Consider the following 22,618-nt stretch of genomic DNA (forward strand, 5'->3'; position numbering starts at 1 on the left):
GACACTGAAGGTGAGAATGCACAAGGAAAGCCAGATACAGGACAGCTTACTGTAACAGGGAACAGAAGATTATGTTCTGGCACCCGATAGCAGGTAGAGCAGGCTTTTGAAGGCAGTCATGCCTTCAGGTACGCTAATTCTTGGTGAATGATTGCAGCTGCCGGCTGCAGGAGAGCGGAAATGCGCCTAGCGCGCTCCTGGAAGTGTGCGGTCGTGGGCGTATCCCGAGGTGCGCTCTTGGAGGCGCAACTAACAGAGCGCACAGATGAGGACGCATTGGAATGCGCCCTGGCCGTGGCAACAACTACAATTTTACAGTTTTTTAATTTGCAGTAATTTGGTATAAAACGAAAGTACATTTTATAGTAAAATTCTGGTGACTGAGCAGCCAGTTTTTTAAATCCTAAAATCCATCCATCCATCCATTTCTACCGCTTGTCCCTCTCGGCGTCGCGGGGGGGGGGGGGGGGGGGGGGGGGGGGGGCGCGAGCCTATCACAGCTGCAAAATATATGTTTGTTTTTTTTCATTTACAGGCCATCTAGTTCCGTTTGAAGTTGTGACTTTTTGAAGAGCTATAGAAAAGGATAATCTTGGTCGCCGTGCTTCGCTCACGTCCTATAATGAAAACCTAAACACTTCGAAATTTAGCATCCTACTTATGTTTAATCTGTCCGGGTAAAGTTTCAAAGCGATAAGGTGAAATATATAGGAGGAACTGGTTACAGAACAACACCTGGAATTGGCGAAAATCTGCACAAAATGACCATTTTGAATGTTTTGAGTATGTAAAAGATGCCTAGTTGCAAATTAACTGAGATACACACAACTGTGTTACAATCTCTACTACTTGATATCTATATATGGCGGTATGAGGCTAAATTCCTCACTCGTGGTGCTGTTGCATGGTAAAAATCACTATTTTGCCCGCAGACCATTGGCACATTTTCACTTCGGCCATTGGGGGTAAATGTTTGGGCACCCCTGCGCTAGACTATAAACCAGGCTTAATAGTGAAAGGGAGAAGTCTGGCCCCCGGTCCTTAGCTTCATGGAAATGTAGCCACCAAAACAAAGTATATGATTGGTAGACTACCTGTTAGCATTAGCATTGGTGTTAATAATGCTTGTTTAAAAATTTGCGATACACAAAACTGATTGGTGAAAAATATATATTTTTTTGTCTTATAAAATATTTTACCAAAAACGATGTATAAAGACGTCTTCAGAGTCTTTATATCCAATTCGTTGTTGTCGTACAATTGTTGAAATATATATTCAGTACATTTCAAAATGGTGCAAAAAAACTGTTCCTTACTGATCCTTTAACTACTTGAGCTATTTCTACCTGCAGAGGCATTTTAATCCTTTTAACCTGTTCCTATCACATCACTGAGGGGGATCACCACCCTGCTGAGAAACAACATTTCTTGCACTCTTACATCCATAAAGAAAACATTAAAATGTTACATTAATGCTGCACCATCATCCCTAAGGGGGAGGAAATGTCTTTAGAAGCTCTTCCATCTTCTAGTCTTGCGCTCGAAGAAGGTGATTTAATTCCTTCTATTCAGTGTTGTAGTTTCAAGAATGCACACCCCTATATAAGCAGGATGTATGTACATGTCTACTATATGTGTTTGACACTGATAAATCGTAATTATATGTTTTAAAGACACTATCAGAAAAGTGATGTTTTATTCTACAGAAGCCTATATGCACCAATATGCAGGTCAAATTTTGCAAGTTTAGACCCATTTCACTCATCGTCCTGACATTGCAGCCTACATAAGCCTAACCCAGGGGTGGGCAATTAATTTATACCGGGGGCCGCATGAGCAACCCGAGCACTGCTGGAGGGCCACATCGACAATATTTCAATTAAATTTTGCTCAATATTATTTTTAATATATACCGTAAGATAAATAATAATAATAATAATAATAATAATTAATAATAATAATACTTTCATTTAACCTAACTTAACTTTATACCAAAAGCACTGCTTTGGAAATCATTTGTACCCCTTTCAGAGATCACATTTATTTCCCCTTAAACATCCACACGTTGCACAATGAAATGTAAGCATAGGATGAAGTGTGCATTACTGTAACTTTCTCTAGTAACAGCATTCCATGATTAATATCAATAAATTAACATTAATAATAAATGACAGTAAAATAAGCAAACGTATGACTGAGGAGTCATAGTGTAACGTTGTGTGGTGTTTGAGTTGTCCGACTTTTTGTGTGGCCATAAACGCACCAGTGGCTTAGTGCTATGCGTGTCGGTGACAGATGACAAGTTGGTTTTGGCCTGGTTTGTACGGCAGAAAATGACTAGTTTTTCGAGATAGAAGTGTTTTACTCATGTTTTTGGTGTGGTTATGGCCGAATATAAACAGTTTTGCTCAATAAAGTGATCGATATAATTCCTGGCCTCGAAGCATCTCAATAGACGTTACAATAATTGAACGGTGTTCAATTGAACGGTGTTGACAAACACCGTTAGGGCCACTTGTTGTCACTGTCACTCAGAGTTGCATTGCAAAACTACACAGAATAAATGTGTTTATTTTGTCTAGAATACAGATGGGATTTGATTTGGTGCCGCTTGAGCAGTGCGCAATTGCGCAGGCGCGCACCTTAGAGGGAACGTTGCTTGGCAGTCCATGTCTTGTTGAAAACATGCCATTCGTCATCAACTTTTCTCTTTTTAGCGTCTCGGGTGTAAACCGTGCATCACTTGTCGCTGTGCACCTTCACTCACAGGTTACACACGGACATACGCCTATAAATAACATTTTTCAAAATAAAAGCAGCACAGTTGTATTGCACGCACAACAAAGATGTTTTTTCAACTTTATTTTGTAATTTGTGATTGCAGCTGTTCACATTCACTCACAATCACGCACGCACATACGTCCACACGGAAGTTATACAAATAAAGCTTTTCAAAACAAAAGCAGCACCGTTGTATTGCACACTCGACATAGATACTTTTTTAAATTTATTTTGTAATTTATGATTGGCCTCACGCGGGCCGGACAGGGACGTACAAAGGGCCGGATGTGGCCCGCGGGCCGCAGAATGCCCAGGTCTGGCCTAACCCATCTATAGAGAATTCCTTTTCTGGCGTTTAAAGTGTCACATTCTCCTGTCACACTTGATGAACGGCCCCATTGATTAGCCCTCATCATAGCCAGTTTGGCGTTATGCAACAATGTGGAGCCGCGACTGTGATTGGGCGATCGTGTCTTGATGAACGACTGATCGACATCGATGGAAGGAGGAGAAGGGCTTTCAACGTCATACGATTTTAAATAAGATTTCTCAATTACAAAATACATCATTATTTAACATTGTTGTAGATTGAATATTGTACTCTTGTCTGTGTTGTGAGTCCATATTCACCTCACTTCTTTAAATAATTGCCTCCAATTTAATAGACGCTAGTGACGGGTAAATCAGTGAAACTCCAGTTAGTGTATGGCACACTCACTAGCTGTATTGATACTGCACTGATAGTATGTTGGTCTTTCATAATGGTCATCTGCTATCTGCTACATTAAGACCCCTTCTACACTACCGGCTAAGTTTATCCAGGGCAAATCCCACCTAACCTTATCTTTGTCCACACACACACAATGGTCGTTTAAGACCCCACGTGGAGGGGGGAGTGGCCTGCGGGCCTGCAGCGGAGGGGTGTGCCAGGACCGGCCTCGAAGTCAGCGACAGGTGCGTAGATGGCCCAGGTGGGTCTTGTCATCTAATCACCTGTCGCCCTGTATAAGCAGCAGCCGGGAGGAGAGAGGTGGTTGGAGCTGGCGTGAGAGCGAGCGCGTGCCTGTCACAGACAAAAGAACGCTTGCTGGAAAGCAACCTGCAGAAATTATTGAAAAATAAAACTGTAGTGTAACCCTGAACCGGGCTCTCATGTCGGTGCGTGGTGGTCTGGAGGACCCACGGGAGGGCAACCTCCACAGTGTCAAATATTTAACAGGAACATTTACCTCATTTAGTTCTAAAAAATCAAAATTATCAAAAAGTGTTCTTTTTTCTTAGTTTCATTTATATTGATAATGGCGACTAAAATCGAAGTCAAACGCGGCACGCCACTCCTCCATCTTCATTTAGTACAAGCTTTCATGAGCCAAAAGAGGTGCTTCCTAATAAATACAGTTTGGCGCTAGGCAGTCCAATGAAACAGCAGCTGTATTGATCACATGTTTTTTTTTTCTTAAAGTGACACACACACATCGAGGCTTTAAGGGACACAGTACCACTACGTGTGTCTCATAATGAATCAACGCTTCAGTAGCGTTTGACCCATCACAAATAGACTCTGCGCCTTCTTCAACCCCAAATCTCATCATCTACTTCAACATATAAACACCTCACCCTAAGTAAACACTTCCTATCCCTAAAAGATCACAGCAGAGCAGACATGGCAGCTGTAAAGCTGAAGTTTACAGTGCATTCCAAAGTTGTATAGAATGTGATTGTTTTTTATAAATAATGAATGATTGTAGTGCACAAAAAAATAGATTCGCATCCGAATCATGATTCTTATTCATCTCGATTATACATTTTGACAAATCGTTTTTGTTGTTGTTTTTTTATCAATAAGAATCAATTATTAAAATAATCTTTTAGGCAAGGGGTTGGCAACGCAAAATGTTGAAAGAGCCATATTGGACCAAAAATACAAAAAGAAAATCTGTCTGGAGCCGCAAAAATGAAAAGCCTTATATAAGTGTTATAATGAAGGCAACACATAATGTAGATGTCTATATTATCTATATTAGCCTACTATCAAAGGCTGACGCAAATCTTTGTTGACAGAAATGTTGTATTTCAATTTTTATCCTACACATTTTTGCAACATTGGAAATCATTAGTAAAATGGAGGCTTCTCACAGGATGAAATAACTTCTGGAAATGACTGGCTTATAATGGCCAAAGGTATAGATGTGTGTGTCCAAGTTAAAGAAAACGGCAGGCTGTGTTCTTCTAATGGATTTATTACAATCTTTGCAAGCTGGTTAACGTTTGCTGTGGTCTGGAACAACATGGCACACAAACAACTATGAGAAATATTACATACAGATAAGACATGCAAATATAAATTAAACACACAGAGGACATAAGTAAAGGAAATTAAATAAGCTCAAATATACCTACAAACGAGGCAAAATGATGCAATATGTACATACAACTAGCCTAAATAGCATGTTTGCATCGATTAGCTTGCAGTCATGTATTGACCAAATATCCCTGATAAGCACTCCAGCAAATCAATAAAATCAACAAAGCTCACCTTTGTGCATTCAAGCACTGCAAAAAAAAAAACGTTTGGTGGAAAAAATTAGACAAAGGAGTGGCATAAAACACGTCTTTCTGTGGCAGCATCGGAGAAAGTTGTACATATAAACAAACTACGATGAGTTCAAGGTTCGCTAAAATTAGTAGGAACAAACGGTGCTTGCCAAATACTCTCATCAGTGAAGCATGTTTAGCATAAACAGTGGGATTTCTAACAATTGGGAATGTTTGTGTCATGTTTGTTCTCCTACAGAAACTATATGTTTTCTTCATCTTTTTCCATTTTCACACATCTCTGAAAGAGGTCCAGGGAGCCACTAGGGTGGCGCTGAAGTGCCACATGCGGCTCTGAAACCGCAGGTTGCTGACCCCTGTTTTAGGCTATCTCCATGCAGCCAGAAGGAGCTTTGCGAGAATCGATTCTAAATCAAATCGTCACCCCAGGAATCGGAATCGGATGGAATCATTAGGTGCCTAAAGATTCACGCCCCTAACATTGTGTTTAAATATATATTTGTACAAACAAATGATTAGCGCCTTACCCCGAATAAACACTTGGTACTCTGTGCAGTTGTGTGAATAAACATCAACAAGCTACTATAAGAGGAAATGCAAAATGTACTTTCATATATAATTACTTGTTTTCAAGAATGTAACATGTCGGCCTTTTTTTATACGATACCCTGTTGGCCCGAATATTAGGCGTTATTTTGTTCATTCCAAGAAACAATAAAAAATGACAGGCATTTGGGGTCTATAGGTTTAAATCGTAAATTGACAAGCAGCACTAAACAACTTCTCCCCAAGCGAGTCAGAGCTTTTCTTCCTGTTGCTCACACACACACATGGAACTGGAGAGCGGCATCCACAAAGGTTGGATAACAAATGAGGACTTATGATGGTAATTTGAAGATACCTGTATTTTCCGGACTATAAGGTGCACTAAATCTTTTTTTTTCCTCAAAACTTGATAGTGCGCCATATACCCTGGTGTGCTTAATGTAAGGAATAAGTTTGGTAGAACTTACCCACCTCAATGCTTTTATTGCGTTGAACGGGGTGACAATGTTATTCAATTGAAAATGTCAAGGCAAGCTGTCACTCTGCATGATAATAGCCAATTTTGATGATCACGTCGATTAGGAACACCCGACATACGGATGAATGAAGGGCATTTTTAGTCAACAGCCATACATGTCACACTAAAGGTGGTCGTATAAACAACGCCAACTCTGTCATAACAATGTGCCATATTGTGAAACCACACTAAACAATGACAAACATTTCGGGAGAATATTTGCACCGCAACACAACAAAAACACAACAGAAAAAATACCCAGAATTCCCCGTAGTACCAACTCTCCTTGGATGCTACACTATTTTATTTGGTACATGGTGTAATGATAAGTGTGACCAGTCAAACATAAGCGATAAGTCTCAAGTAAAGAACACCAACATTTTAAATGTTCCATTGAAAATATAGAACATTACACACCGCTCAAAAATCTATCAAAATGTTTTTGTAGTAAATGTTTTAGTGCCATTTGTAATATAAAGTAGTGTAAAGTTCTTACTTATATCTGTCAGTAAACTCACCATGAAAGCGCTAAAACATACCGGTGTAGTGAGTTTACAATTATTCACCCAAGGAACTTTAGTTATTAGAGTTCCGGTCGGACGGTTTTTCACGGGACACATTTCCGGTGTGGTTGTTTCCGGATGAGGAGATGCTGCTCCGTTATTGATTTAAGTAAAGTCTGAATGTCATTAAAACAGTTAGCTCCATCTTTTGACACTTCTTCCACTCCGTCCTTGCACACTACACCACTACAACAAAGATGACGGGGAGAAGACGCTGTCGAAGGTAGGCCACGTAAATAAGACTGCCCACAAAACGGCGCATCCGTAAGTGACTGTCAGAAAGCGACTTGAAGATGATCTGTAAAACATAACCTATGCAACATTTTGACCAAAGAACCATCATTATATTATTATGTAGACCACAAGGAAGTGTTTCCATTCAGAATTTTTTTTAAATAATATGACTCCTTTAGTGCACCCTATAATCCGGTGCGCCTAATATATGAAAAATATCAAAAATAGACCATTCATCAGCCGTGCGCCTTATAATCCCATGCGCCCTATGGTCCGGAAAATACAGTAATCAAATAAGAAAAATCATAAAACATCTTTCGAAAAACTTTCTAAAAGAGGCGTCCGGGTTGTCTAATATTCGTATCAATATTATTCAATTATTTTGTGTCACAGATCATTTGACCATGTTTGTGTTTTGTCATCATCTAGATCTACCTGCGTTTCCTTGACTACGAAATGGCCAACTCTAATGAGTGCAAGCGTAACTTTGTGGCGGTTTACGATGGCGGCAGGTAAGAAAAAAGCAGGGTTTTATGAAACTGATATTATTGAGATAAACAAAGCAGTATTATTTGGTATCAAGATGACAAGATGTCATAGTTCATATGTTACCTGCACACTGATCAATGGTGGTCAAATCATTTATGATATATCACATAGGTGATATTCAACCATCAAGCTACTGGTATTTAAATTCTGTTTTGAATTTTATTTCTGTATTTGTTCAAATTGAAGATACTGACTGGCTGCTTAACTGTAGTTATCCTCAGTAGCATAACAGTAGCATAATACATAATAAAATCAGACAAGGGATGATTCAAATGTGAAGTTATCAAGCGGGATGGAGGATGAATATCATAACATGGGATTCATAAATGCACCCAAAAAAAAAAAAAAAGTCTCCTCAACACTTATCTCATTTTAGTTCGGTGGAGGACCTGAAGAGTAAATTCTGCTCCACGGTGGCTAACGACCTCATGCTGGTTTCCACACTGGGCGTCATCCGGATGTGGGCGGACGAGGCCAGCCGGAAAAGTCGCTTCCGCATTCTTTTCACCACCTACCAAGAGCGTAAGACTCCAGAACCTAACACCTGCAGTACAAGAGTATAGGGGTGTCCAAAGTGTGGCTCGGGAGGCATGGCGAAGATATTGCATTTATGAAACAGTCTAGCTTTCCTTCATACTTCCTTCAAACAAGTTTGAAATTTGCCCCATTTGTGACGCTTTTCTAATTGGTGACGTCAGCGGATTATCCTTATACGGTTGAGATTTACCCAAGGAGTTTTGCACAAATCCACCATTGTAGTCCAACGCTGTAGTCAATAAGCTCCTTCTTTTTCTCGATCCACTTGTTGTGGGGAAGACTGGCTCATACATGCACATGTATCCTCTGCTGTTGCCATTTCTAATACAAAGGACTATATAGTTCGGACTTAATATCTGTTGGTAGACTCCATATGGAAGCGCTAAAAACTACAACATGGCAGGGAGAAAACACAGTCAAAGTGAAGGCATGTCAATAAGACTGCTCACAAACTGCTCAGTGGCCTTGTGGTAAGAGTGTCCGCCCTGAGACCGGTAGGTCGTGAGTCCTGGCCGAGTCATACCAAAGACTATGAAAATGGGACCATTACCTCCCTGCTTGGCACTCAGCATCCAGGGTTAGAATGGGGGGTTAAATCACCAAAATGATTTCCGAGCGCTGTGAGGGGAGCAGTGGGGGATGGGTCAAACGCAGAGGGTAATTTCACCACACCTAGTGTGTGTGAGACTTATCAGTGGTACTTTAACTTTAACTTAAACTTTAAAATGTCGCATTCTAGAGATGGTCAGAAAGCAGCTTGAAGATGGTCTGTAAAACATAATCTGTGCAAAATGTTGACTAAAGAACCACCGTTACATGTTATGTAGACCACAAGGAGGTATTTTAAATGTAGAAAAAAAATCATAACATGACTTCTTTAAATGACCAAATTAGAGAGTGCGTTTAGTGTGTCTGTCTTCATGTATGTGCAGAATATATGCTGATTATCAGTTCACCCACAATACTGTGAGGAAAAATTATGCAAATATAATCATTTAGCACTGGTAATGTCATTCATCAGGGCTAAAATTGTTCTGCGGCCCCCGTTTTGCATCTTCATATATTTAGCACGTTTAAAATGTACTCGCAAACTGACAGTTACGCACAAATGGATGTGAGAAAGGAGGCAATCACGCTACAAAGACGGTAGACAGAGAATCCTGTGGCCTACAGTACGTGTGTGTGTAAACATATTTGGATTGTAATTCCAGATGCACCATCACAATATATAAAAATAGTTTCTGCTGTCTAGATCACGCTTCTATATGAAAAATATACAATATGGTACATATCATATTTGTGTGCTGCATGTCAACAACTTGACAAAACACCACAGGTTGGACCATATGATGCCATAAATGTCGAGGGAAATTAGCCTCCATAGAATATGATAGAATAGAATAAAATAGAATAGAATAGAATAGAACGCTTTGTTATCATCAAACATAAGAGCATGACTCAAAACCCATCTGTTCAAAATGACTTACTTACTATAACTGCTTCTACACTGTATCCTTCTAATTTTATAATTATCTTTGAATTATTTTATCTGTGTATGTTGATTATATCTTTTGTTGTTTTTATAGTTGTCTTTTAATTATTTTTATTCGAATATTGTAAAGTGTCCATAGGTTTCTCGAAAGGTGCTTGTAAATTAAATGTAATATTAATATTTTTATTATGACGAAAATACAGGTGACTACTCTGTTGGATACAGTTGTATTGTATTGTCTAGTAAATAATTATTTCTCACACTCAAAAATGAAACGCAAAACAACAACAACAGTTATTAATAAAATAGAATAATAATGGAATAAATAACAATATAGTGATTTTTCGAACATCTTTACAGTTACACGTTTACAGTTTCATATTCCAATATGTCCGAAAAGTTTTAATATAATATAAACAATAAATAACATGTTGAAAATAAATATATACATACCTGTACAAACAGCTGTTGTGACAGCCGATATAGTACTTATAGTAGCGGGGGGTGTATATTGTAGCGTCCCGGAAGAGGAGTTAGTACTGCAAGGGGTTCTGGGTATTTGTTCTGTTGTGTTTATGTTGTGTTAAGGTGCGGATGTTCTACCGAAATGTGTTTGTCATTCTTGTTTGGTGTGGGTTCACAGTGTGGCGCATATTTATAACACTGTTAAAGTTGTTTATACGGCTACCCTCAGTGTGACCTGTATGGCTGTTGACCAAGTATGCCTTGCATTCGCTTAGGTGTGTGAATGCCGTATTTATTATGTGACTGGACCGGCACGCAAATGCAGTGCCTTTAAGGTTTATTGACGCTCTGAACTTCTCCCTACGTCAGTGTACACAGCAGCATTTTAAAAAGTCATAAATTTAACTTTTTGAAACCGATACCGATAATATTGAAACCTATACCGATAATTTCCAATATTACATTTTAAAGCATTTATCAACCGATAATATCTGCAGCCCGGTATTATCGGACATCTCTAGCTACTAATAAGCAATAGTTCTCAGGTTGTTGAGGGAAGACTCTTAGTTAAAGGCTTACTGGTTGTATAATAAGGCCCTGCAGAATAAGGCATTAATAAGTACTTAATAATGACTAATTAAGAGCCAATATATTACTAATTTGCATGTTAATCTTGATTGGCAACACTAAATTGGCCCTAGTATGTGAATGTTAGTGTAAATGTTGTCTGTCTATCTTTGTTGGCCCTGCGATGATGTGGCGACTTGTCCAGGTTGTACCCTGCCTTCCGCCCGATTGTAGCTGAGATACGCTCCAGCGCCCCCCGCGACCCCGAAGGGAATAAGCGGTAGAAAATGGATGGATGGAATAAGCAACTAACTAATGGTTAATATGTGTTCCCCATACTAAAGGGTTACCGCATTTTCAATTATGATAATGTTAGTAAATTATCTTCAAAAAATGTTTTAATTATGTGGTACATTACATGGACATGTGTCAAAAAGACAGCCAAAGAGGTTTGTCGAATAGAATACATTTAAAGGTAAAATTATTATTTTTCTCTCTTTTTTTCTCAAAGTCTCCTCACATCCCTGCAATTAAAAATGTTTAAATTCCGACTCGTACAACCGCTGAAAGGTGTGACTCCCGCTCACTGGGTATGTCAGCTCTTGCAACAGAAACTGATGCTTTCAAAGGCGGTGATAGTAGAAAAAGATCAAATATGTCTCTATTTTATAGAATGGTGCCTGTGGGTGATTGTGCGATTACAGACGATGGATAGAGCACCTGCTCTCGCCACATTCTTATTGCAAAGACAACGCGAAAAGGGGAGTTATTGTGTGTCCATGCTTATGTTTGAGCCGAAAGATTATAGCACACACACAGGCTTTAAATGCAAACAGTCATTATGCAACACCTAATCATTGTGAGTCTCTTCCATGTCAATGACATTGTTGAATAGAGAGATGTTTCTATTCATAATTGGTTCGCATATTGAGCTGATTGTGCACTATCTAACCTGTTAATGAAAGCATTTAGGTCTAACACAGAAGTTTCTTTGTTAGTAGTGTCATCCTTTTTTGCAAGGCCTTTTCACTGATACACCGTAACCAGGGCAACGCCTCTGCCTAAAGACCCCGGCCTTTCATGCAAACTACTGAGCAGTCAACAGGTGACTCAGTCTATTTTTCGTCTTATTTCCAAAGCTATAAAACACAATGCTATTTTATTATACAGGTATATGCATTGTTTAGTGTCCAATTGAAGGGCTGCACTTGATATGCAGCAGTCTTTTCATGTATTCATCAAATACGCTGACTGATACGATGCAGGCGTGAACATCTTCATATAGATATGATCATGAATTTAAACCACTTCCTGGTTGACCGATATCACACTCAAATTCATCCAATCATTATCATATTATATCAAAGCAGTCTGCAAGTGACTGGAATAAAAGCGCAGACATTACAGTCTTTCTATTTTTTCGCTAAGACAAAGTGCTTTGCAGCTTACGGTGCATCTTTACGCCTTTATGAGTGTTCTGCCAGCTGCTCTTTCCCAGTGGGACGGGGAGCTTTTAGTGAGTCATTTACAAACCGCCGACTCCCAGCGAGATACTTCCATTAGATGCAAAGTATTCCCAAATGCAAACATTAAACAGCATCCGTGGTGCATGCTCACACCTGCGAGTACAACCGATGCTGATGATGTCTTTCAGGCTTGGGGACTCACATGTTGCCAGTAATCAGCGCCTCCAGAATTGTGTGTGCATTTTTTTGGTGTGATTAAAAATACCTGATTTTGCAGCAGCAGCTTTGTAAAAAAAAAAAAAAAAAAAAAAGTTGCAGCAAAAGTAATGATTTGAGGCTTGTTTTTTTTTTTCAAAATTATTGCATAAGCTTGTTATTTTATGAATGTACTATCAATGTTTTAAGTGTCCGTTGTACCCTTAACCCTAATTTAACCAAATATCATTAATTTGCACATAAGTGTGAATAGTTAGGAAAACAAAGACAATGATTTAAGGGACTCTATTAAATATTGATGTTTTACTCATTACCCCCTCCCCCCCCCCCCCCTCCCCCCACAGAGTAGAGGCAAGCAAGGCATGTTTATTTATAGAGCACAATATGTACACAAGGCAATTCAAAGTGCTGTAGAGTGGACTAACAAATCCTAATTTACAAGTAAACACTGGATGGCAGTAAAAGCACATTATTTGAACACAGTGTCAAATTACCATATTACAAAAACTGGAGATGTGTCGATTGCCAGTATATTGATTAACCGTGGTGAAATGTATTTATTTCTTTAATCACAATTTTTATTATCATAAAGCCGTGATTGATTACGACACTTCGAAAAACTCACGGTGAGACTGCTCATTTCTTAGAGAAGCAGCTAGCACGCACGCTAACCGCTACTAGCTTAAATGCTAACATGAATAGAAGACACTTCAGTGTTTTAAAAATACTTGGTTAAAAGATTTCAGTATGAGTATAAAATTAATAACTGTTATAATTTTGGTGATCTGGAATATTCATGTCGTTGCGTATATCCCTAATAAAAATAAACACCACCAAAGCTAAATTTTTGTTGCAGACATTCTCTGTGTATGTTTTACACTAACAAAGTAAGTGTAAATTCCGGTGACCTTAAGGTCTACAGTGGTTGTTTTTTTGTTTTTTTTTACAGTGCATTACGTTACGACTGTTATTTTTACGCAAAAATTCTGGCAACTTAGCTGCCAATTTTTTTTACTGTAAAATCTATGTTGGATGTTTTTTTATTTATTTTACAGTGCATTACTGTAAATGTAAAAACTGTACCATTGTTATTTTTACGGTAAAATTCTAGCGATTGATCTGTCTTTTTTTACTGTAAAATCTGAGGTCGTTTTTACAGTTCATTACTGTAAATTGAAAAACTTGAACCACTTGTATTTTTACGGTAAAATTCTGGCATCTGAGCTGACAGGTTTTTTTTACCCTAAAATCTACAGTCATTGATTTTTACAGTGTAATAATATAAAATGGAAAAACGGTGCTACTTTTATTTTTACAGCAAACTTCTGGCATTTGAGCTGCCAGCTGTTTACCGTAAATCTACTGACTTTATTTTTTACAGCGTTATGTCTAAATTACCGCATTTCCGGACTCCAGAGCTCACCGACATATAAGCTGGACCAACTAAATCTTACAAGAAAAAATGTTCCCATCTAATAGCCGACCAGAGTATGAGCCCCAGATATATAACTTGTGAAATTAGTTATTTACACAGAAAGATTCTGTAAATGATTATTTACATACCTTAATTGTTTTCAACCGGTGCCTGTAATACAGCAGTAAAACGGCTGATCAAACAAAACAGAAGTCATCCTAATGAACCCGCCAGCTGCGGAAGCTAGCTCTCCAATTAGGTAAACCGACTCAATAACTCCATGGTGACGTTTTGGTGAATTTACTGAGAAATTTGTGAAACTGAAACAATACAAAAAGAATGCCATTGTAAGTTTATAATACTAACGCACACTCGTAAATGTGTTAGCATATTCGCTAATCGATAGATAGATAGATAGATAGATAGATAGATAGATAGATAGATAGATAGATAGATAGATAGATAGATAGATAGATAGATAGATAGATAGATAGATAGATAGATAGATAGATAGATAGATAGATAGATAGATAGATAGATGGATACTTTATTCATCTCCAAAGAGAAAGTCACATGCTAACGACGCTAATTTGATTACATTACAATATCACCAATAGTTTTAGTTATATTGTAAAACTTACAAACATTGCTTGGAGTGATTAAGGATTAATCCATACGAGTAGAAACGATATGGACGACTAAGAGAGGAACAGCACTTCAAGGATTCAAGGAGCTTTATTTGTCATACTTCTACTTCTGGTTAAAATCAATAAACAGAAGGAAATACTGTATATGTTTATCTTTCAGCACCTGCGGTTTGCAAACTAGTCCAAAAGATGGTGTCATAGCACAAACAATAACACACATTTTCAACGTCTCTGCTTGTGTTTTATGAAAACTATTTGCATTATGGCTGTTAGTGAAGAAAACCCCATAATATAGCCGCACCGTTTTATAAGCCGCAGGGTTCAAAGAGTAGGAAAAATGTAGCGGCTTATAGTCTGGAATTTACAGTACATACATTATGGCTTGTGCAATAAACATCAGAAATAACAGCATTATCATAAACAATAAATTAAACGGTGCTCCACTCATTGTATTTGGATAAGAGTCATTTGATACATTTATACGTATATTGATAGTCATTAAACATTTAATCAAATCAACTTGATACTGTTTACACTCGCCTTCTGCATTATTATTCTCATCAGCCACTCATTTAGCTGGTAATTTATGCCTCCAGCATCGACTGGGACACATTTATGTGTGGGCAAAAGGGCACTTTTATTACGTCTTGATATTAATTTTGCAGCAGATCAGAAAGGATCACATTCTGGTCTCTTTACTGAGCTGGCATCAAGCAAAGAGGCTTGGCCCCCTCTGCTGGTTCCTAGCAGCTAACACTGATAAACACTCATCGTTCAATGGCAACAGCTATTTTTACATTAAACAAATATATGTCTTCAGCAGAAAATTTATCATTTTATTGCCTTTTAAATTTGCTGAATTGTACTGAAACTTCATAGTAGGGAAGAAGATTTAGAATGTTCTCTTTTTCCTCCTTTAAATTGTAACAAAAGAATCCAGAGCAAGGGCACCTTGACTTTATATTATGCCACTTTATGATGATGTCGGCCGTAACATCAGCGCGCTGATTTTACGACCGTGTCTTCCTGATGGGTTGCTCTGCCCTTGTGCTGACATCATAGACAGGGCGGAGACGTGGGATGGCGGTCTTATGATGACGGTGACGGCAAGGCCACGCTTAGACGAGGGGTGAGAGGGCTTTTTGTATGAGATGTGAGTCAGTGCGACATTTCTAAATCAAAAGGTTTAATTTCAGTGTTGAAGTGTGCAACACTAATCACATAAACATCAGATGTTTTTTGGAGGGGGGAGTCCAAAATACTTATTTTCCACTGATTTGTACATTTTTAAGCAGCTTACAGATTTTCTGCTGTAATTAGTGTCAATTGTTTGTTTGTTTTTGGGACATCTTTTTAATCTCGTGACTTTCAATGTGAAACAAGTGTGTCTCAGCTCAGTTTGCCTCTGTTGTGATTCCAGCTCCATGTGATCCAGATGCCTTCTTCTGCCACAGTAACATGTGCATAAACAACACACTGGTGTGCAACGGCATGCAAAACTGTGTGTACCCATGGGATGAGAATCAGTGTAAAGGTGAGTTGTTGATGCAAGTGTGTTGGAATTGTACATAATTACTCATCTGAAATGTTGACAACGCAACAATAGCAAAATGGTGGCTGGATATGCAACATTTGTGTGAATGTGTGTTGTTCCTACTCTTTTTTCGGACTTGTTGAATTGTGCAACTGTAATCAAGTGATGTGCCTAAATATAACTCCTTAAGCATGTTTTAAATAATTAAACCATACCTTATAGGTCTGTTGCACACTTTGACCTATCATGGATACAGGGTGTCATGATTGGCCAATTTAAACCGACCAATGAAACAAGAGTACCATGATGGATCTATCAATTCCAATCAATTCCTCGTACACTATATAACAATGGCATGGGTCAGTTGGTAGAGCGGCCGTGCCAGCAACTCGAGGGTATGTATATATATATATATGTATATATATATATATATATATATATATATATATATATATATATATATATATATATATATATATATATATATATATATATATATATATACACTACCGTTCAAAAGTTTGGGGTCACCCAAACAATTTTGTGGAATAGCCTTAATTTCTAAGAACATGAATAGACTGTCGAGTTTCAGATGAAAGTTCTCTTTTTCTGGCCATTTTGAGCGTTTAATTGACCCCACAAATGTGATGCTCCAGAAACTCAATCTGCTCAGAGGAAGGTCAGTTTTGTAGCTTCTGTAACGAGCTAAACTGTTTGCAGATGTGTGAACATGATTGCACAAGGGTTTTCTAATTACCAATTAGCCTTCTGAGCCAATGAGAAAACACATTGTACCATTAGAACACTGGAGTGATAGTTGCTGGAAATGGGCCTCTATACACCTATGTAGATATTGCACCAAAAACCAGACATTTGCAGCTAGAATAGTCATTTACCACATTAGCAATGTATAGAGTGTATGTATATGGCAAAACGGTTGTGTATGTATATGGCAAAACAACGTATATATATATATATATATATATATATATATATATATATATATATATATATATATATATATATATATATACACGTACATATGTGCACCAGGAAACTCTTTATTTTGACAGCTAGGTCGCCCTCAGTGATTAGGAATAAAAAATAAAATCGACTTTATCAGTTGTTACATAATGTACAATAAATATACATATATATATACATATATATATATATATATATATATATATATATATATATATATATATATATATATATATATATATATATATATATATATATATATACACACATTTACAATACACAAAACCAGTGAAGTTGGCAAATTGTACGTAAAAACAGAATACAATGATTTTCAAATCCTTTTCAACTTATATTCAATTGCATACACTGCTAAGACAAGATATTTAATGTTCGAATTGAGAAACTTTTTTTTTTTTGCAAATAATCATTCACTTAAAATTTAATGGCAGCAACACATTGCAAAAAAGTTAGCACAGGGGCATTTTTACCACTGTGTTACATGGCCTTTCCTTTTAACAACACTCAGTAAACTTTTGGGAACAGAGGAAACCAATTTTTGAAGCTTTTCAGGTGGAATTATTTCCCATTCTTGCTCGATGTACAGCTTAAGTTGTTCAACAGTCAGGGGTCTTCGTTGTCGTATTTTACGCTTCATCATGCACCACACATTTTTAATGGGAGACAGGTCTGGACTACAGGCAGGCCAGTCTAGTACCCGCACTCTTTAACTATGAAGCCATGCTGTTGTAACACACGCAGAATGTGGCTTGGCATTGTCTTGCTGAAATAAGCAGGGGAGTCCATGAAAAAGACGTTGCTTTGATGGCGACATATGTTGCTCCAAAACCTGTATGTAGCATTAATGGTGCCTTCACAGATGTGTAAGTTACCCATGCCTTGGTCAATAATACACCCCCATACCATCACAGATGATGGCTTTTGAACTTTGCGCCTGTATCAGTCCGGATGGTTCTTTTCCTCTTTGGTCTGGAGGACACAGCGTCCACAGTTTCCAAAAACAATTTGAAATGTGGACTTGTCAGACCACAGAAAACTTTTCCACTTTGCATCAGTCCATCTTAGATGAGCTCGGGCCCAGCGAAGCCGGCAGCCTTTCTGGGTGTTGTTGATAAATGGCTTTTGCTTTGCGTAGTAGAGTTTTAACTTGCAGTTACAGATGTAGCGATGAACTGTAGTTACTGACAGTGGTTTTCTGAAGTGTTCCTGAGCCCATGTGGTGATATCCTTGACACACTGATGTCGGTTTTTGATGCAGTACCGCCTGAGATATTGAAGGTCACAGGCATTCAGTGTTGGTTTTCGGCTTGCCGTGATTTCTCCAGATTCTCTGAACCTTTTGATGACATTGTATTCTGTTTTTATTTCCCATTTACACAACGTGCCAACTTCACTGGTTCTGGGTTTTGTGTGTAAATATATATACAGTTGCAATCAAAAGTTTACATCCACTTGTAAAGAATATAATGTCATGGCTGTCTTGAGCTTCCAATAATTTCTACAACTCTTATTTTTTTGTGATAGAGTGATTGGAGCACATACTTGTTGGTCACAAAAAATATTCATGAAGTTTGGTTCTTTTATGAATTTATTATGGGTCTACTGAAAATGTGACCAAATCTGCTGGGTCAAAAGTATACATACAGCAATGTTAATATTTGCTTACATGTCCCTTGGCAAGTTTCACTGCAATAAGGCGCTTTTGGTAGCCATCCACAAGCTTCTGGCAAGCTTCTGGTTGAATTTTAGACCACTCCTCTAGACAAAATTGATTCAGTTCAGCTAAATTTGTTGGTTTAATGTGGAAACAGTGTCAAAGCGCTTTAAGTACCTTAAAGGTAGAAAAGCGCTATACAATTATAACCCATTTAACTTTCTTCATACCCAACAATGTAAACATTAATAATGGATTCCAGCCTTGACAAAAGTCCATATTCTGGTAAAATATGCACACTTTAAACACACTATAAATCACTTTACAGTACTGTATATCAAACAAACATAACAAGGGAGTGATGGATGAACTTTCTATTTAACAACAAAGCCAAACCAACAACAACTGATTGAACTGTCCTCATCTGCAGCCACTTTGGGACACACACACACACACCATCACGAGCCCTGTGATGCACTCACTGTTGAAATCATTTAACAGCCAGGTTGCTACACTTTACCTTATTAGGTATTTGTTTGACATAGAGCAGAAGGGGGTGACTGTGGATACTTCCTGAATGTTTCAAATCACACCTTGCTTGTCCATTGCTTTTTTGGACTCATAATTAAGTGAGCAAAACTATAAAGATGTTGTCAAGAGGCTAAAAAACACTTAAAAAGCACACAAAGTAGCACTTAGTACAGTAGTACAGCCCTGCTGACTGAATAAGCACCGGAGATCAATCTGCTGCCCTCATTGTATGTGCTGCCGGGCACAACCTGGATGGATGAAACATTTGTCCACGGAGACAAGGTTCGTACAACAAAGCATAATTTTATTTGGCCTTTGGTTCGGAAATCGAAACGTTTGTACATTGACGTATTCGTAAAGTGAGGTCCCACTGTGCAAGCAAAGAGCAAACTGCAAAGTCAGCATATCACTGATTTGTTCATTGTAAACAACAAGTTATGATGGTTTTATATTGTGTTACGTGCAACCAGTCTTCCTCTCAGGGAATAAAACCCACTGGTCAATCCCAAATTCTTTTGGATGACATATATGTTGAGTAAGAAGGACCACCGAGACAGAATAGTACTTGGCCAAGTTATACTAAAGCTTTAGAAAACCAGTCCTTACAATGCAATAATAGCAGCATCAAGAAGCGGTCTAAACTCAAACGAAAAGACTCAGCTTATTTAGTGCGAAAACAGCCCTTCCGCCCAGAAAAAAATACAGCTTTTTGTTCTAAATAGATAAGGCTTTCTCCACAAAAAGGGAGTACATTGTACTCCCAATAGACATTCCAGTGCATTCAAGGTGAAACACAGAGTTTACTAGCAGACACAAGATAAAAGCACAGAGACAACAAGAAGACACACTAGACATGTAAATACTAACTGCTTTAAACATGACTATGGATTAAAAAAGAAAACTTTAAAATAATTGCTAATGAGTTCATTCAAGTTATGAGAGTTTTGAATATGTTTTAACAAGTTTGCACAATTTAACATACCTGAAAAGGTGTGGGAAGAAGCAAAGCTCGTATTTGAAACACACACAAACAATGTTCCCTCTAATATTTCATGTGTGTGAGCAAACGCAAAAACTCCCTGAGCATTCAGTGGAGCCCATGTGAGCAACATCAGATGTGCACACTGTGGATACACCAGCAGCACACCTGTCCCAAACCTGACTAAATAACAAGTTAAATCTCCATCCATCCATCCATTTTCTACCGCTTGTCCCTTTTGCGGTCGCGGGGGGTGCTGGAACCCATCTCAGCTGCATTCGGGCGGAAGGCGGGGTACACCCTGGACAAGTCCCCACCTCATCGCAGGGCCAACACAGATAGACAGACAACATTCTCTTATTATTATAATCAAATGACAGCAGTCATTTCCATGAGGTTATTTTCTAATATAAGTGTTTAGGCCCACTTACAATGACAATAACAACAAATATTGTTTTTCATGAACTGTGTACTTGTATTGTTTGTCTGGGTGGAGGTCCTGCTTTGGGAATAGTTTGTACCCCTTTCAGACATTGCATTTAGTTCCCATTAAAACATTCACATGTCGCACAATGAGATGTAAGCAGGGGATCATGTGTATATTCCTGCAAATTCCTGTTTGTAAAAAATATTTTTATTAGTATTTATTTAATATGCTAACAGCATTTCATGATTAATATTTATAAATTAAGATTCCTAATAAATGACACTAGAATAAGCACACATTTGATTGGTAAATCATAGTGTAACGACCTGGAATTACACTTTATGTGTGGTTTTGGAGTTGTCCGACCTTTTGTGTGGCTAAGTGCCATATGTGCATGTGTTGGCGCAAGTGAGAAAGAGCGAGCGGCTGCTGTTGATATAACAAAGTTGCTTTTGGTCTGGTTTGTACTGCAGAAAATGACCAGTTTTGCTAGATATAATTTTTTTTACTAATGTTTTGGTGATGTGTTTATGGCCGACAATAAAGAGTTTTGCTCAGTAAAGTGATGGATGGAATTCAAAGCGTCTCGACAGACGTTACAATATTTTAACAATGATGACGAAAACTGTTTTCTCTGTCGTGTCCATGTCGTGTCGAAAATTGTTATGCGCTTATTTTTTTTATTTTTGCCGTGCGCAGAGGACGCTTGAGCACTGCGCAATTGCACAGGTGCGCACATTAGAGGGAACATTGCATACAAAACAACATTTTAAAGCATATGTAGAGGTAGAATAAACAGGAATGATACTTCAAATGCATCTTGTGGAGTTCATAAAAAATGGTATCAGGAGGTTGTCTACAGCCACAGCTGCGCTAGTTAGAGACTGAATAGAGGCGTTGATTAGAGCATTTACAATACATGTTCAGTATTTGTGATGTGTTGTTCTAAAACATGTGTGTGATCGTGCGCAGAGAAGAGAAAAGCCAACATCCTGGACAACCTGAACAACACCAACGGGACCATCATCGGCGTCACCTGTTGCATCGTCCTCCTCCTCCTCATCATCTCCGTCATCGTCCAAATCAAGCAGCCTCGCAAAAAGTACATCCTGCGGCGTGAGGACTTTGACCCCACCATGTTTCAGGAAGTCTTCGAGCCGCCTCACTACGAGCTGTGCGCTCTCCGCGGCGCCACCACCACGGCCGCCGCCGCCTCAGCAGACCTCGTCGACCTGGCGGAAGACTTTGAGAACTACCACGCCCTCCGTCGTGCCTCCTCACGCTGCATCCACGACCACCACTGTGGCTCTCCCTCCAACCCGGGCTCGACCCACATATCCCAGCTGTCCCTCAGCGGGCGAGGGAGCCGCGGCAACCTGAGCGCGCGGGACGCGGCGGCCAGCCTGCTGGCGGACCTCCCGCAGCCTCCAATGTCCGTGCGGCCCCTGCTGCCCTCAGCGGGGAACCGCAGGAGCATCTTGGTCATGAAGCACAGCTACTCGCAGGAGGGAGCGGACAACGGCTACGACCTGGACGACGACATGGATGAAGTTCCAACCACCAGCCACCGGCTTTCACGCCACGAAAAGGCAGTACAGCGGTCAGTATCCATAGATTTCTGATGACAGGAGACCAGAAGGCCTCATTTTACTCTGGAATCTTCACTTTTTACTTTCATCTTTGCTCTTCCTTCATCTTTGCTCCTCTTCTCAAAAATGTTTATTTTGGTTTTCTCTCCCTCTTTCCGCCATTTAAAACTGTTCTCTTCCATGTTCATCTTTGAATACATACAATATGAACAGAAGTATTGGGACACCTGCCTATTTTTACATACAGGAAGTGGAAATCGAAGAGGCTGTGCATTTCTTTTTTTGTCGATTTAAGGAGTTTCAGGGTCTTTTTCCACCCCGAACTCACAAAACAGCTCTTCAAAATAGGGCC

General features: G+C 38.8%; 1 protein-coding gene across 2 annotated transcripts in view; it reads left to right on the forward strand.

The window, feature by feature from the left end:
• Positions 1-22,618, forward strand: part of neto1l (neuropilin (NRP) and tolloid (TLL)-like 1, like) — a 241,163-nt gene that overhangs the window by 201,442 nt on the left and 17,103 nt on the right. For both annotated transcript variants that reach the window (XM_062021102.1, XM_062021101.1), the window contains exons 8-11: positions 7,627-7,709; positions 8,123-8,268; positions 15,971-16,084; positions 21,650-22,277. In XM_062021102.1, coding sequence (XP_061877086.1) covers positions 7,627-7,709; positions 8,123-8,268; positions 15,971-16,084; positions 21,650-22,277 — 971 coding nt within the window. The remainder of the gene's footprint in view (positions 1-7,626; positions 7,710-8,122; positions 8,269-15,970; positions 16,085-21,649; positions 22,278-22,618) is intronic.

Source organism: Entelurus aequoreus, linkage group LG15 (assembly GCF_033978785.1).
Source record: "Entelurus aequoreus isolate RoL-2023_Sb linkage group LG15, RoL_Eaeq_v1.1, whole genome shotgun sequence".
Classification (NCBI taxonomy): Eukaryota; Metazoa; Chordata; class Actinopteri; order Syngnathiformes; family Syngnathidae; genus Entelurus; species Entelurus aequoreus.